General features: G+C 47.1%; 1 protein-coding gene across 1 annotated transcript in view; it reads right to left on the bottom strand.

Moving 5' to 3' along the window:
- LOC139651988 (calmodulin-binding transcription activator 1-like) overlaps window positions 1-16,400 on the bottom strand; it is a 49,074-nt gene that overhangs the window by 12,704 nt on the left and 19,970 nt on the right. Inside the window, exons 4-8 of the mRNA XM_071528901.1 lie at window positions 12,517-12,584; window positions 9,093-9,228; window positions 6,755-6,826; window positions 4,638-4,791; window positions 427-2,318 (exon numbers count right to left, since the gene is read on the bottom strand). Coding sequence (XP_071385002.1) covers window positions 427-2,318; window positions 4,638-4,791; window positions 6,755-6,826; window positions 9,093-9,228; window positions 12,517-12,584 — 2,322 coding nt within the window. The remainder of the gene's footprint in view (window positions 1-426; window positions 2,319-4,637; window positions 4,792-6,754; window positions 6,827-9,092; window positions 9,229-12,516; window positions 12,585-16,400) is intronic.

The following is a 16,400-nucleotide window of genomic DNA, read 5'->3' as shown; positions in this document are numbered from 1 at the left end:
GCTGGATATATGCACCAAAACAAATTACATGTCATTTGAACCTGCTGTGTCGGAGACACAGCTGGTTATTAGAATTGTTTATTCTGACCTGTAATTGTAGCACCCCACTTGGGCCTATTATTGTTATTTTGGAAAATGCAGGAACACAGTGGTAAGATGAAACATTTCCCCAAATTTCATCAGAATTCAATCAGTAGTGACTGAGATATTGTGTGACACATGAACAATTTAACAAACAATGTAGCCCCCCCAAGACATTCAGTGTAATTTTGAAAATGCAGGACCACAGTGGTGAGGTGCATCATTCCCTTAAGTTTCCAATCAGCAGTGTCTGAGATATTGTGTGACAGACCGATCCATAGTCCCAACACCCCAATTTCATTGTAGGGGACAATAAGGAATAAACAATGAATGATAAACACTAACCTCTGGATAGGACCACTCTGGGGAGTAGTCTGTCACACCAAAAAGCCTCCCAGTCTCCTGGAGCAGTCCCAGAGCTCCCTGCTCCACCTCTGAGCCCTGCAGGGGGGCAGTTCCTGTGCCCTGCTCCTCTCCTGCTGCCCCCTCCTGGGGCATCAGAACCCCAGTGACAGCCGCCCCCACACCTCCTCCAGATCCCTCCACTGAGATGAAATCATTGATCAGGTCAGAGAACTGGCTCCCAAACGAGGCCTCGAAGCCTTCCAGGCTGATGGCCCCTCCTGCCCCTGCTGCTGTGGCTGATACCCCCCCACCCTGCTGGGGCAGAGTGGAGCTGTAGAGCGCCCCCTCCATGCCCGCACCAGCAGCTACCGACTGAGGACTGGCTACTACTGAGCTGTTGGCTGTTGACAAGCTTACACCATTGCAAAGAATCTCACTTTCCCCTCCTCCTCCTCCTCCTCCACCTGCTCCTCCTCCTCCACCTCCTCCTCCGCCCCCCTCTCCTCCTCCATTGTCATCTGTGGGTTGCAGGTAGTGCTCCGCGTTGACGCCTGCATAGGCCTCGTGTGGATCCCCGGGCTTGAGCAATAGCTCTCCCCCGTTCTCAGGCCCCTTCTCTAAGCCCCCCGCCTCCCGATGCCCCCTGCTGCCAGACTGATCCACGGTAGTATCCTGTGGCGTCAGGGGAAAAGAACCCACTGCGGATCCTTGTCCGTTCCTCCCACACAGGGCCTGCTGGTCCGGGCTGGTTTGGTGGAGGTGTGTATGCGGGTCTCCGTTGGTGACTGGAGAGTCTGTTTGCACCGTGGGTAGGCCCATGTAAGCCTGGGCCTCGCCCGATTCCTGGCTCGCCTCGGGACCGTTGGTCTGTGGCTGGGAGGGCTGGCTGGTTTGGGGAGAGGCCTGGAGGAAGAGGCTGGGGGAGGGGTGGTGTGTGGGCTGGGTCAGACTCTGGACGCAGGCTGACGACATCACAGCGCTGAAGTCCATCTGCTCCAGTGTGGTGCTGGGGCTGAGGCCCGTCCCCTCTCCCACATAGCCACTCTGAGTGGCTAACGGCTGCTCCAGGGGTGTAGTTTCAGTCTTGATGTTGTTGACGAGGGCTGGGTTGTAGACGTAGCCGTTCGAGGAACAGTGGAGCCCCCCGTCATCGCCGTTACACCCCTCAGTCTTCCCTCCTCCTCCTCCGTACGTCTGGCCCTGCTTGGGATTGTTGAGGAAGCAGTCAGGATCAAAGGTCATGGTGGTCTCAGGCAGGTTGACTCCTCCCCCGGAGTCTAGAGAGCTGGACAGAACCAACTCCCCTCCCTCCCCTAACCCGACCCCACCAGGAAATGACGCAAACCTCTGATTTTCAGGGGCAACGGCCAGCAGAATGCCAGCAGTGGTGCTCTCATGGGTGGATGCCAGCAGGTGGGTGTGGCCAGCAGAGTAAACTGAATCCCCGGTCAGCGTGGTGACCTCAGACATGAACACGGCTGTGCTCTGCGACAGGCCAGCCCCAATGGCAAGGGCGGGGCTATCGGCCATGTCGCTGGTGATTGACAGCGGGGAGCTTTGAGTGGTGTCAGGGACCTCCACCTGGTTGGCGGAGGTGGAGGAGGACACCTCCATGCTGCTCTGTGGGAGGAGGGAGGGTTTGGCTATCCTGCCGTTCCTCCTCTCTCCTCCTCCCGCTCGGCTCCTGCCCCCTCCAGGACTGGCCTCTGTCTGGCCCTCTGACACATCGCTGTTCTGGACCTCCGTGCCATCTGCCGCCCCGGCTCTCTGGCCTGCCGCTGCGCCCGTCCCTGCTGCACCCCCTCCCCCCACTGCCGCCCCGGACTCCTGCTTGGATGAGATGATACGCTGCTTCACACTGGAACATTTCTGATGCAGGCTGCTCCCAGCACCTGAGAGGGGACACACAAAAACAAATGAGACCGCATTTAAGTCAATGTATACTGTCAATGTATACTGTCCACATCTTCTGTCCTTTCATTTCCACAGGTCAATCATTCTAGTAATGTAGCGTTGCCTCACACACATCGTACAGTGTGAAATGCCGCCCTCCAGTGTTCAGAATGTGTATTGTAATACAATTTTGATTGCTCAAGACTGATGTGTGTGTGTGTTCTAAAACACTAAATACATATGTGAAAAATGTACAACTGGTCAATAATATGAAGTTGTATGAAGTTTGACATATATTTCCAATCTCTGAATTACATTTCCAATTACATTTCCAATTTACATTGTAGGCATTTAACTGACTCAGTGTGAAACAACCAATAGGTGTGCAAGGGTCAGAGCCATGACACCCAGACAATATCCCTACGACCACAGAGAGATCAAGTGAGTGATCAAGAGAGAAGTGCTAGGAAAAGGAAAAGTAGGAGTAAATTAGAGCCAGTAGAGGAGGAGTAGAGAACAAGGAACATGACTCAGCGGGGAAGGGAGATGTGAGGTACTACTGGTAAACAACAAGCCATTCACTTTTGGGCAACTGTCCTTATCTGCCCTTCCAAACCAGATCAAAAGATGTGTGAGATTAGGAAATCTGTTTGTGTGTGTGTGTGGGGGTGTGTGGGGGTGTTTTGGGGTTGAGATGGGGAGGAGGCATGTGTGTTGCTGTGTGTGTTGTAGTTATCTATTCTCCCTGATGCTCATTTATGAATAATACATGCTGGATATTTTGGGCACCTCTGTCTCTTCTCTTTCCCTCCATGCTTCTCTTTCTAGGCTACAATCTGCTTCAGCCTCTAGGTGGCAGCATGGCGCTAATTGTCTGGGCCATCAAAAAACAGTCTTTCTTTTGTATACTACCTGGCTGAAGGGTAGAGATGTTTTGAACGTCTCTATAAGTGGCTCTTTAAACAATACTGTTGTCTTTATACACATCATTATATGTGGGCCTGAACACACCTCTAGACAAATTCAGTTGTCTCTTTGTCCTTTAATTCTATACAGCAAACCTGTATCCAAAAAGCAGGAGCCACATTTGATTAATCTTTAAACCTTGAGCAACATAGTAATAAATTGAGTCAGATGTGTTTGTGCCAACTTATTAACATTTCAAAGATTAGATTTGTCTCTGCTGATAAGCCATGACACAGCTCCAGATTGTGCTACATTCTGCTGCCAAGTTATTTACAAAGACTAACTGCATGTCACAGGACCATATTATCCTTATTTTAGCTTCACTGCACTGATTGCCTGTTAGTTTTAGTCTGTGAACTGATTTTAAGATTTTAAAGATTACATTTAAAGCTTGGTTAGGTTTGGCCCCTAGCTACATTTCAGATCTTTTAACCCCTTATGAAAAAAAAGCTAATTATTTTATTATCATCATCATCATTATCATTAAGAATACCATAATTGTTTGGGGTATTATTATTGAACCAAGGTGACTCATCTTTCTTGGTTTAGGGAATGTGTGAAGGTTGAGAGGGTAAGGGTGGGAGAGAGGCGGACCGGCCATCTGGAGTAGCAAGAAGTCCCAAACTGTTTGGTAGTTCCACTGTTTGGTAGGTGTGTGTGGGCGGTCATAAGTTCATCACAAGTCCATCTTTCTCCCCCCGCCAACTTTTTTGTTGTCACTGAGCCTACCTAATAAATGGACGTGGAAAATCAGGAGACCAAAAATACAAAAGTGGGGTGAAAAACAGTCCCTCGAGGCAGATGTGACCAAATGCCACAAATTGATTAATGTACTTGATTACACAAGAACTAACAGTGCAACATGTGTCAGTTCTGCTAACATCAACATGCAGCAGCAAATGTTGCCACATAGCTGGTTTTCAAGCTATTATTATCATGCCTTCAGGTCTTGTTTGAAATATCAGAATTATGAGTTGAGCGCATATGAACATCATAAACAAGGAGGTAAATATGACTGGGAAAGTCAGGATTTTCTATGACCCCCAAGTTATCAAGATGCAGCGTTTATGGGCAGAACGAATGGCAACCTTCTCAACAACTGATGGTACAAGTGATGATTGTTTTTTTTATAATATTTTGAATTTAAATGTATCACCTCATATGTAAAATGCTAACCTCATTTGAAAAGATTCTAAAAAAATAGCTAGCCTATATCTCTAATATTTCTTTGCATGTCCACATTGTGAGAAGCGGGGCGGCAAGTGGAGTATCTGTGGGTCAGCTGTGGTGGGCCGGCCTGGGTCAGATTTCGGAGAGAGGTGAGAGTTGAGGGGAAGGTAAAGCTGACTCACACATGGGTTTGAGTTGTCCAATGAGCTCCTCCTTGCTCCACTTGGCCCACTCCTTCCTGTCTGTGTTGATGGAGCATAGGACAGGACCGCATGGCTTCCCGCTGTCGTCCACCGCTGGCACATTCAGGTAGTGCACCAGCACAATGTCTGGGTTCTGCAGCATGGACACACACACACACACACACACACACACACACACACACCATTACTTTTTACGGCCTTTATTTATTAATTCATCGTCATGATCCGACCACATATGGGAGAGAGTGAGTAAATCATTGAGAGTCTATTTACACAGGGAGTAGAGGGAGGGGAAATGGAGAGGGAGAGCGGGAGAGAAAGTGGAGGTCAGGGAGGAGGTCAGACATAGCGTGTCAGAGAAGATTCTCTCACCTGCCTATAAAAGATTTAACAGCTCAAGCCTGCTCATCACTCTAACCCTGCGGAGGGTTTGGTAGTGTCTATGTGTGTGTGTGATATATAGAGAGAGCGTGAGAGAGAGAGATACAGAGAGAGAGAGCAGTTGAGAGTAGTTCTCACTATAGGCCACCAACAGACCTCTGGAGTTTCTGCCCCATGAAAGATTCAACAGGTGCATGTGTGTGTGATAGAGAGAGAGAGAGAGAGAGGGGGAGAGAGAGGGAGAGAGAGAGAGAGGAAGAGCAGCTTCTCTTGATGAAAGATTCAGCAGACAGACTCAGGTGAGGGGGAGGGCCTGCTGAGGTGGAACACTTTTCTCTCCAAAAGAGGATGGCACAGTGGGCTGCTACAGCACCACACTGTGCAATGCAACAGCACTCACACACTGATTTATGATCATATTCACTGATGTATTTTGATATCGGAGCAAAGAGCACAAATGCCACATTACACATAAAGCCAGGAGGATTTCTCTTCATCTTTTCAGACAGCGGGAATGTCAGTGCCACTTGGGGATACTGAGCAAAATACAGGGTGATGCAATATTCAATTTACTGTGCTCAATTGTTGGAATGTCCTTTCAAATTGCATGTTACGTATATGTATAGGGAATTTGGACAAAGAATGCATAAGTATGTATGCATTTCCATATCATGAATAAACATCGGCCTGGTTTTCAATATTTTTCAGTGACTGCAACAGAGAGAGGGAGAGAGAGAGAGAGAGAGAGAGTGCATATGTATGCAGGCATGTTTAAGATCCATCATGTATCCTGTCCTTCCAGGATGATGAGGTCCTGGTGACCATCACTTGCATGGCCAACATAGGCCGGTGCGTGTGTGCGCGCGCGCGTGTGCGTGGGTGTGATTGCTGCTCTCTGCTGTCTTTCACATGAGCAGTAGAGTGAATCAAACATCTCTATGAAAAAAGAACATGCCTTTATACACTGGGGAGACCTGTGCGTGTGCGTGCATGTGTGTGTGTGTGTGTGTGTGTGTGTGTATGTGAGCATGTGTGTTTGTACAGCCCCAGGGTGTTTCCTTGGAGAGGACCACACAGAGAGCAGTACCTCTATTCTTGATGCTCAGTAGAGGCATCGACAGTCAGGGTTTGGATAACACACTATGCTAGTGTAACTTCTGGCAAAAAAAAAAATGTTTTAAGCCACCACTACTCAGCTCTGTGTGTTAGCATTAGGGCTTATATATTCTAGAGGTGTAACAGTATGAGTTAAAAAAAACGACCCGCCAAGTATTTTTCACATATGATGGTCAGCCTCATTAATTCAGAAATTGTCACAGAACAGACTTTGAGGCTACTGTTCTTCTTTTACATGATAACAGACAGTTTGACAGCTGACAGTTTGTACAAATTAGATCATGTGCTGTGGATTGTCTTGGTTGTCCAGTTTTGTGCTGAATAGTGAGTAAAGCCTTGCTAGAATAAGTAGAGCAAATGTTATTGAAGTTCAGTGGTTGGAAGGCCATAACGCAATGGGAAAAGACCTGAAAACGATAAAGCTACACTGCCATAAACAACTGATGACCCATTATCAGTACACTATAAATAAGATGTTTCTAAATCTAATGAATACTGTCTGAAGGCAATGTTTATGTTAAGATTGCCCTAACTTTCCTTTTATTGTAAGTGTGTAGGTGTATGAGCAAAGGCAAGGTGGGGTAGGGGGGTGGGCTTACCTGCAGCAGCCAATAGCATCTACGATGGAAGGTGGGGATGATGGAGGAGTGGACGTAGCAGCCATACAGACACTAGAGAGAGGAGAGGAGAGGAGAGGAGAGGAGAGGGGAGGAGAGGAGAGGGGAGGGAGGAGAGGAGAGGAGAGGGGAGAGGAGAGGAGAGGAGAGGAGAGGAGAGGAGAGGAGAGGAGAGGAGAGGAGAGGAGAGGAGAGGAGAGAGAATAGAGGAGACGAGAGGGGAAAAGAGGGGAAAAGAGGAAAGCGCAGGAGTCGAGGAGAAGAGAAAAAGGGAGGAAGCAAGGCAGAAAGTGGGTAAGGAGGAGAGGATAATAGAGGAGAGAGGAGGAGAGGAGAAGAAAGGAGAGGACAGGAGAGGAGAACTTAGGTTATACCCATTTAGGTTGTATTGATCGCGGTGCCAAAACTAAATTGCAAACATGCTGTATGTGTTTTTTTCTAATTTATTTTCTAAACAACCATAACTCTGAAGTTGACAATACAGCCTCAGAGATTGTGAAACTCACTGTCTCAGCAAGACTAGACATAATCAACTTTGAAATTCACAAAAAAGTAATGATGTTGTCAGCTCACAGAAACTGCAAGAGAGATCAGTAACAGACAGTAGAAGAAGGGGAAAGGGGGGAAGAAAGCGAGGAAAGCACAGGGATAGGAGGGAAAGGAGTCAAGTTGGACAAGATGAAGAAGAGCAAGTCTGCAGTATGTTCTCCATCCAGCAGAGGATGCTGAAATACAAACAGAGTGTGTGTGTGTGTGTGTGTGTGTGTGTGTGTTTTGTGTGTGTGTGTGTGCAAACAGTTGGATCTGTCCTAATGTATAATTACAGAGGCTCATACACACATGCACAATTTCAGGGGTTCTATAATAGCTTGTGTGTGTTTGGGTGTGTGTTTTTGCGTGTTCGACAGCGGAAGGATGGAATGATGACAGAATGGGATTCTATCAAGGTCATCACCGCCACTATTCCACATGCAGCAAAATCAAGAATCAGATGCACACAAACACACATGTATAAATAGCTTGTGCATGAAGACATATATGTACACACGAACAAACACAATCACTCACAGGAGCACAATCATCCTGTATAATCTACACTTAAACTCATCCTTTTTCTGTGTCTCACACACACACACACACTCATATTTTCTCACTATTTTGCCTCTTCTCAGAAGTAGCCCTCCCTCTAAAGTGTGTTTTGCCAAAGGCAGAGTGCATTTCCATATATTTCCATTCGATATGAGGAGGCTCTCCATCCAGGGTTATGTTTTTCTCTGCTGCTTCCTGCCTCTCCCCATCCTCCTTCTCTCCCTCTCCTCATCTTGCTTTTCTGCTCGTTCCCTGCCTCTCTGCTCAACACAGTGCTTGCTAGGGGGGTCCTGGGAAGAGGTGACACAAACAATTACTGAGCAACTACCAGGGAGAGAAACACTTGCCTGCATGTATGTGTGTGTGTGTGTGTGTGTGTGTGTGTGTGTGTGCGTGTGTGTATGCACAATTGCATACAAATGTGTGTGAGATGAATGTCAATGTGAGTGTAGGGTTGTAAATAATAGAGGTGCATATGGGGATACTTGATCTCAATTATTCCCTTTACCTCTGTGTCTCTCTCCCTCCTCTCTCTCTCTCTCTCTCTCTCTCTCTGTCACTCTCTCTCTCCTGTCTCTCGCTCACTTTTAATGCAAGAGTATCCAGCCTCCCTGTAAACATTCACATGTTCCCTCTCTATCTCTCCCTCACTCTCTCCTCTACCCCATTCTTTCTGTTTCTGACACATGCATGCTCACTCCTCTCACCTCTTGGTATATTCCTGCTGAATAGTCAATTTTTGAGCTGGCTGATGTGACTCAAACACACACACACACACACACACACACACATACACACACACACACTCACACACACTCTCGCGCACAGACGCTGCCTTGAGACTGGATCGATACCCCTCTCTGTTCTGCTGAAGGAGGCATTGACATCATTCCTGGCCTCAGGCCAAACACACTCTTATCCTTCAGAGAGAGAGAGAGAGAGAGAGAGAGAGAGAGAGAGAGAGAGAGAGAGAGAGTAAGGGAGACAGGGACAGAGGGAGGGAGGGAGGGAGGGAGGAAAAGAAAGTAGAGCAGCGCACTCTCAGGTAGCGTGTTGGCCTCTGCCTCCAGTACGTGTGTGTTTGTGGGTGCACACGTGTGACAGTTGTGCGTCTAATGGGAGTGAAGGTGAGCCAGATAAAGACAAGATTGATGGTGTGTCCACACACACAGTGACAAACAAGAGAGAGAGAAAGAGATCAATGACTTCTTTTCCCCATACGCTCTCTCACCTCTACTCCCTGGACTTTGAGCTTCATGTGGTCTTCTCTGGTGGTCTTCCCATCTTTCCTCTTCTTCCAGCAGTAGCCATCTTTCCTGTACTTCACCTTCTTACGGTTGTAGAGTATCATGGAGCCATTTTGAGGCCTGATGGAGGGAAGGACAAAGAAAGAGAGAGAGAGAGAGAGGGGGGGGGGGGAGAGGGCAGGGTTACATAGTGTTAAAGGCATTAGTTTGACTGCATAGAACAGATGCTATACACAAAGATAACTTCTTCGTATTGGCCAGCTGTTCCACTTCCTGTCCTTAGACACTCCATGGAAACTTTAAAAAGTTTTTAATGCTGTGATTTCAAATCACCAACAGTATCAAACTGCTGCTGCTGTGGCAACGGGCGGACTAACTAGCAAAGGCAAAGGTTTCCTTTACATTCATCATTTCAAGTTGGTGATAGCTACAGCTCATTTACCAAACATGGACTGGCAGTAGCTTGTTAGCTAGCCAGCTAGCAAATTCATAAATATGAGCCAAAACCAGCAAGACTGGGTTCAAAGACAGTATTCAAACGGTGATGTCAATGTTACTCTCTCACAGTCAAGTTCTCTGATCCCATGACTCTCTCTGTCTCTCTCTGTCTCTCTCTCTCTCTCTCTCTCTCTCTCATACATAGACTCACACACTCCTACGTGTTAATATTTCAGTAGGGTGATTTATCAGCACAACAGGAACATTGGCCTCTAAGCTCCCATTCTATAGGCCTGGTGGGATGAACATGCATACGCACGCACACACACACACACACACACACACACACACACACACACACACACACACCACGAGCTATACATGCCGGAAGACAGAGATTTTATAGAGTGATATCAGAGATGGCAAGACCTACTGCTGTGTGTTCTCTGAGCTCAATGTCAAACCTGCAGCTCAGCAATCAATCATTACATTGCTAAAACATAAGGACAGGTGTGTGCGCATGTGTGTGTGTGCGTGTGTGTGTGTGTGAGTGTGTGTGTGTGAGAAAGAGTGTGTATGTGTAGGTGGAGGAAAAAGGCTTTGCTGCCTTATCTCTTCACAACAGAAAGAGAACAGGCCCGTTAACAATCAATAACCTAACACATACTCACAAATGCTTTCTCTCTCTCTCTCTCTCTCTCTCTCTCACGCACACAAACGCACGCACACACACACGTCTCTCCTTTCTCCTTTCCCTGCCCTCCTCTCCTCAACCTCCAGTCTTTTTCACTCTTATCATACTATCTCTTCATTTTCTCTTTACTGCTCCTTCAGTTCCTCAATTCTCCTCCCCTTTCCATTCTTTCTCATCTCCTCTATTTCCTCCTCTATTTCCTCCTCTCCTCTGTTCTCCTCTCCTCTCCTCTCCTCTGTTCTCTTCTCCTCTCCTCTCCTCTGTTCTCCTCTCCTCTGCCCTCCTCTCCTCTCCTCTCCTCTCCTCTCCTCTCCTCTCCTCTCCCCTCCCCTAGGATTTGATGTAGGCACATCTATATGGCCAGAGATGATGGCAATTTAGCCAGAACACTCTGTGTAGTGAAATTGAATTTACTTTGAACTGATTTTCTTTGACACCTTGAATCTGTTCTCTTTGGGGGTGAGCATGCCAGTTTCTTAGCGGAGTGGAGACCCCCACCCTTCGATCAAAGCAGAGTTTAGTCTCTGTCTCACAGCAGTGTGAGTCATCTCAGAGCTGCTGATTCTAATTATGTTATGGAGAAGATGGATGAGATCAGATGTGTGCCTATATAAGTGCGTGTGTGTGCGTGTGGGTGGGGAGAACGTGTATGTGCGCTTGCGTATACATGCATGGTGTCCATGTTCCTTGCAAACCCTCCGATTCAAGCAGACATAAATGCTATTGATTGTAACTGGGCTGTGATGTGTGGGATATAAAAAGCTTTTCCATCGTTCCACAGCGTAGCAGAGCGAAAACAGAGAAGGCTAGGGGAGGAGAGTGGGAAAAAAAAAAAAAAAAAGGACGGCAAGATAAAGAGACAGAGTGGGTGGGTGAGTGAGTCCGGTAAAGGGAGGGTAGAAAGGAGGAGAGAAGGAGGAGTAGACAAGAAAGCAAGAGGAGAGGGAGAGAGGAGGTAGCAGTTATTACTTTGAGCTGATGAGGTATTTCAGAGAGGGGACAAATGAAGGTCACCGATTGTTATCTTAATATCGCCCCAACAAGTCCGCGCACACACACGCATGCACACACGCACACACGCACGCACAAACACATGCTCACACAAATGTCACTGGCTCCGTAAATTGAGCTCCTCTCCATCTGATGGGATTAGGTGTAATCTGTTCTAATCGTGCCTCGTGTCATGTGTAAATGGGATTATATCTAACTGCTGCTCAATAACACCAATATGACTGCTGCTGTTGCTGCTGGGAGGCTGAGGCTATACGGCAGCACAACCAATCAATGAGAAATCCATCCACAACATAAACTGTGCAGCTGGCCCCAGGCCGCTCCTGAGAAGAGTCCTTCAGCTCACACAGTGGGAGCACAGAGGCTTTACCTCAGGCTTCAACTGCTGTCAGTAATCAGAAATGGGGCCATGAGGTGACCGCCGCCCTTAGTTTATTTACTTAACTTTAGTTTCTCTTTCTTTCTTTCTTGCTTTCTTTCTTGCTTTCTTTGTTTCTTTGTTGGGGAGAGGCTGCATGATGTATTTTCAGGATTGCACTGATAATTGTTTTTCATACTTTGATCGTATTAAGTAAATGTCAACAAAGGTGATTCATAAATTCAAATTATCTCTTTCTTTCTTTCCTTCTTTCTTTCTGTCTTTCTTTCTTTCTTTCTTTCTTTCTTTCTGTCTTGTGGAGAGGGTACATGATTCATTTTCAGGATGGCATACTTTGATTTGTATTAAGTAAAGTAAATGTCAACAAAGGTGACTTGTAAATTCAAATTTCTTTCTTTGTTTCTTTCTCTCCCTCTTTCTTTCTTTCTTTTCATCCTTACTTTAACCCCCCCCCCTCCCCCGTCTACAAAAAGAGCTACCTATGGTTCATTTGTATCGCTGAATATTCAGTTTCGACATGTGAGTCCCTGCTCACCCCCCATCTTAAACACACACGCCCCTTCCCCCATCCCACCCCCCAATAATGTCTGAATTATACATCACTTATCCTCATACATTTACATGCATTAATACTCCATTTCCAGCTGACTAGGTGCTTTACAGTCCGGCCATGTTCTGGAGCGTTCTCTCCGTGTAGAATAGGCCGAACAGCGCGATCCTGTGGAGACAGTCGACGTACGCCTCTAATGTTTTAATCAAACGCAGGCACTTAGTCATTGGGATTTAAACAGTGACTCACCGGCTGCTTGAGTGACATTGTGTTTGTGCGTTGCTGCGTATGTGTGCGTGTTAAGAGTGCGTGCAAACCCGTGTGCGCTCCCCTCACCTGGTTTTTGGCGATGTCGTCAGCCACTCGTCATGTTTCTCAAATGTGATGAGATATGCAGCAATCTCCTAGAGACACAAAGAAAAGACAGCAAGGTTATACAGGTGTGTGTGTGTGTGTGTGTGTGTGTGTGTGTGTGAGTGACAGGGAGATAAAACATAACAGGTATTTCCAGATGACCTGCCGATGCCCACAGAGAGTGTGTCACTATCTGATTGTCATGGTGAGGTCTGGGCGCCTGATTGGTCACAGAGCAGCCAGTCAGGAGAGAGATATAGAGGACAGACCCTCAGGGCCGACAACCAATCAGACTCACCGACACACCGATGTCTCCCTCCACTGGGGAGGAAAAGCTATCTCCTAAATACACACACACATAAATACACGCACACACATACACACACTGGAGGTACAGACCCATACACTACCTGAGAGAGTGCGCTGATAGGAAAAGTTTTCTTGTACTTTTCAGTTTCACAGTTTTCTGTCAGATAAAGCCTGCTCCTAACTTGATTCTTAATTCCTCCGGCTCTCTTTTCCTCTCCTCTCCTCTCCTCTCCTCTTTCTCTCTTTTCTTCTCTTCTCCTCTTTTCTCTTCTCTTCTCTTCCTGTCCTCTTCACTTCTCTTCATCTCCTCACCTCATCTTTTCTCTTCTCTACTCTTCTCTACTCCTCTCTTTTCTTCAATTGTCCTCTTCCTCTCCTCTCCTGCTCTCCTCTCCTCAACACCTCCAATAAGAGGAAGTGGAAAAGAAAGTTCAAATTATACAGGTGCATTCTACCGAGAGTAGGGGAAAACAAAACGCCCATACACACACACACACACACACACACACACACACAAACAAACACAGGCAATAGAAACTGTTGTTTATACCTCCTGCCTTTTCCTTGCTCACGCAGCACAGCCTTTACCTTTTCTGAGTGAACTCTCTCACCCCTGGCTTCCTCCTTGAAACATCATTCTCTCCCTCTCTCCCTATCTCTGCCTCCATCTCATCCACTTGTTGTGAAAGTCTGTGAAATGTAAATTGTCCTCTTAAGGCAATCAGTGTTTGAAATGCGGCACAAAGCAATAGTGAGGAAGACATCAACACTCCAGCACTCCTTCATCTGCCCCCTCAGATCAACAGTCTCTTCTTCAGACCTCCTCTCTCTCTCTCTCTCTCTCTCTCTCTCTCTCTCTCTCTCCCTCTCTCTCTCTCTCTCTCTCAATCTCTCTCTCTCTCTCAATCTCTCTCTCCCTCTCTCTCTCTCTCCCTCTCTCTCTGTCTTTATAGGTATTGTCCCAGTTTGGCATGAGAGCACTCCTGCTCTGAACCTGATCTGACAAGATAGAGCAAAAGAGAGAGAGAGAGAGAGAGAGAGAGAGAGAGAGAGAGAGAGAAGAGAGAGCAAGAAAGGCAGAGAGAGAGAGAGAGGGAGAGGGAGAGGGAGAGAGAGAGAGAGAGAGACACAGAGAGAGAGAGAGAGAGAGAGAGAGGAGAGAGAGAGAGAGAGAGAGAGAGAGCAGCTGGAGGGTTGGCACTTAACTGGATTGTTTTTTCTAGTATCCTCCCTTTCTGTCCCACATCCCAACCCCCCCAACTGCCCAATCCTGCATGTGTGTGTGTGTGCCTGCGTCTGTGTGTGTGTGGGATTGTCATCACACCCTTAATAATTATCAGTATCAAGCTAGCCTGCATGCCTCAGCTGTCAGTCACAGCCAATGCCCGCCCTCAGCGTTGTCTGTCTGTCTGTCCATCTGATCCATATCCAACTGTGCTGAGCTGATGGGGGACCTTGTTTAGGTCAGACACACACACACACGCACACACACACACACACACACGTACCCAAACCTACGCACACTGACATGCACACACATACACACACTCACACACACACACACACACACACACACACACACACACACACACACACACACACACACACAAAGAGGGTCTCATTCATTTATGCATCTATTCATTAGCTGTGACAGGCAGCCACCTCTCCTCCTCCCAAACCACTCCTCAGCAAGTCAATATTCTATACAGCCCAACCCAACCCAGCACCCGGCCTCCCCTAGTGACTGTCAGCCAGAGGGAGGAGGGAGAGGAGAGGAGAGGAGAGACAGAAGGATGGGAGGATTAAGAGGGAGGGAGAGAGACTTGCAATTAAAGGCCTGCCCCATAAGAGCCATTAAAAAGCCAGAAACAGAGGAGTCAGCTGAAACGGCAGTCTGACACACACTCTAAAACACCCCCACACACACATACACACACACACACACACACACACACACACTCTGGAAACACACACTCTTACTCCCTCTCTCTTTCACCCATACACACACACACACACACACACACAAAGAGTGACAGAAGTGCGATGGTGAAGGTCGATCCTCAGGAAGTCACAGTTATTGTCCCAGTGGAAACCGGTGATGGAGCGCTTTGAGCATGCCTGGCGACACACTGACCCTTCAGGAATACTGTGCATTTGTGTGTGTGTGTGTGCGTGCGCGCGTGTACGTGTGTGTGTGTGTGTGTGTGTTTATTAGCCGTGCTAGACACAGGGACAGGGACAGGGACAGGGACAAGTATCCTGTCTTTCTCAAGGGATCTACTCTAGAAACCCAGACATTGTGCATGTCTGTGTGAGCCTGCGTAATAATACATTACGACAGGCCCACTGAATGCACACACACAAACACACACACACAGACACACACACAGTATTCCACTCTGTCTGTGTGCGAGAGAGAGAGAGAGAGAGAGAGAGAGAGAGAGAGAGAGAGAGAGAGAGAGAGAGAGAGAGTTGCTAAAGGAGTGGGAAGCTGGATTGGAGCGAGAGCTGCAGTTAGGGAAATCAGCCTCCCACTCACTCATGCATCACTGAGACCATCTCCCTCCAAGATACTGGTGGCATGCACACACTGATAGTTCAGAGACGAAGAGAGACAGACAGGCACACATGCACACACACACACACACAGACACACACATTCACAGGCCTCCGGGAGAGTTCCAGGGGGGTCGCTCACACTGCAACAGACTTATCCAGGGGGCTTCCCCAGGGAGATTCCCTTACAGGGTCTGGCCACAGGCTAGTGTGTGCGTGTGTGTGAGTGTGTGTGTGTGTGTGTGTGTGTGTGTGCATGTGTGTGTATTTGAAGTCTAATGATGAGCATCACCCTGACAGAGATCTGGGGAAAACAGAGTTGTCTATAAACTGGAACTGTCACATCCATTCAAAGTGCCTCAAATGAAGGCTGCCGCTGGTTCACACCCAGGCATTGAGCGGTTTATTTTGGCTGCATGAGAGGAGAGCACTGTCTCACTAATTCAACCCACATTACTATGATCATGAGCTGTGTAAATTTTAAGGAATAATTATTTTATGTGTCTTGACAAACAATGCAAGTTAAGCACAATGATGAAGATTTTGGGCTATCCACATTGTCGCACAACCATTCGATTTTCACCTTAATAATCAATACAGACAGAAACACGGCAAGGCCAATCTGAGCGTCTCTGTCTGGTAATATTAAAATCATCCAGAATGACCTCTATACAATCACCAAAGTCATGGGGCAATGGTCACTTGTGGGCGCTAAATAAAGAGTTAGGTTTGTTCAGTTTTGAGCCGACATAAAGGACACAGTGCCTATTGAAAACCAGACCAATAACGTCTTGTTTGTGTGTTCCCCTAACCTGGCTAATTACAGTGTGTAACTCTCAACAGAAAGAGAGAGAGACAATGAGTTATGGCAATGATAATTCTGTTCTGTTCTAGCCACACAATAAAATTACATTTAGTCCATTGTAAACCAGAGCAATAATGTGTAGTTTGTATTATATTCCCTAACTGCCTCCCTTCCCGCTGTGTGTTACTTTCAACAG

The sequence above is a fragment of the Centroberyx affinis genome, unplaced genomic scaffold, assembly GCF_046629955.1.
Source record: "Centroberyx affinis isolate AG114_WGS23_722 - 3 ecotype Tasmania unplaced genomic scaffold, CSIRO-AGI_Caff_v1 ptg001738l_1, whole genome shotgun sequence".
NCBI classification, from domain to species: domain Eukaryota; kingdom Metazoa; phylum Chordata; class Actinopteri; order Beryciformes; family Berycidae; genus Centroberyx; species Centroberyx affinis.
Note: the sequence above shows the minus strand (reverse complement) of the source record. Positions and strands in the feature narration are given on the sequence as shown.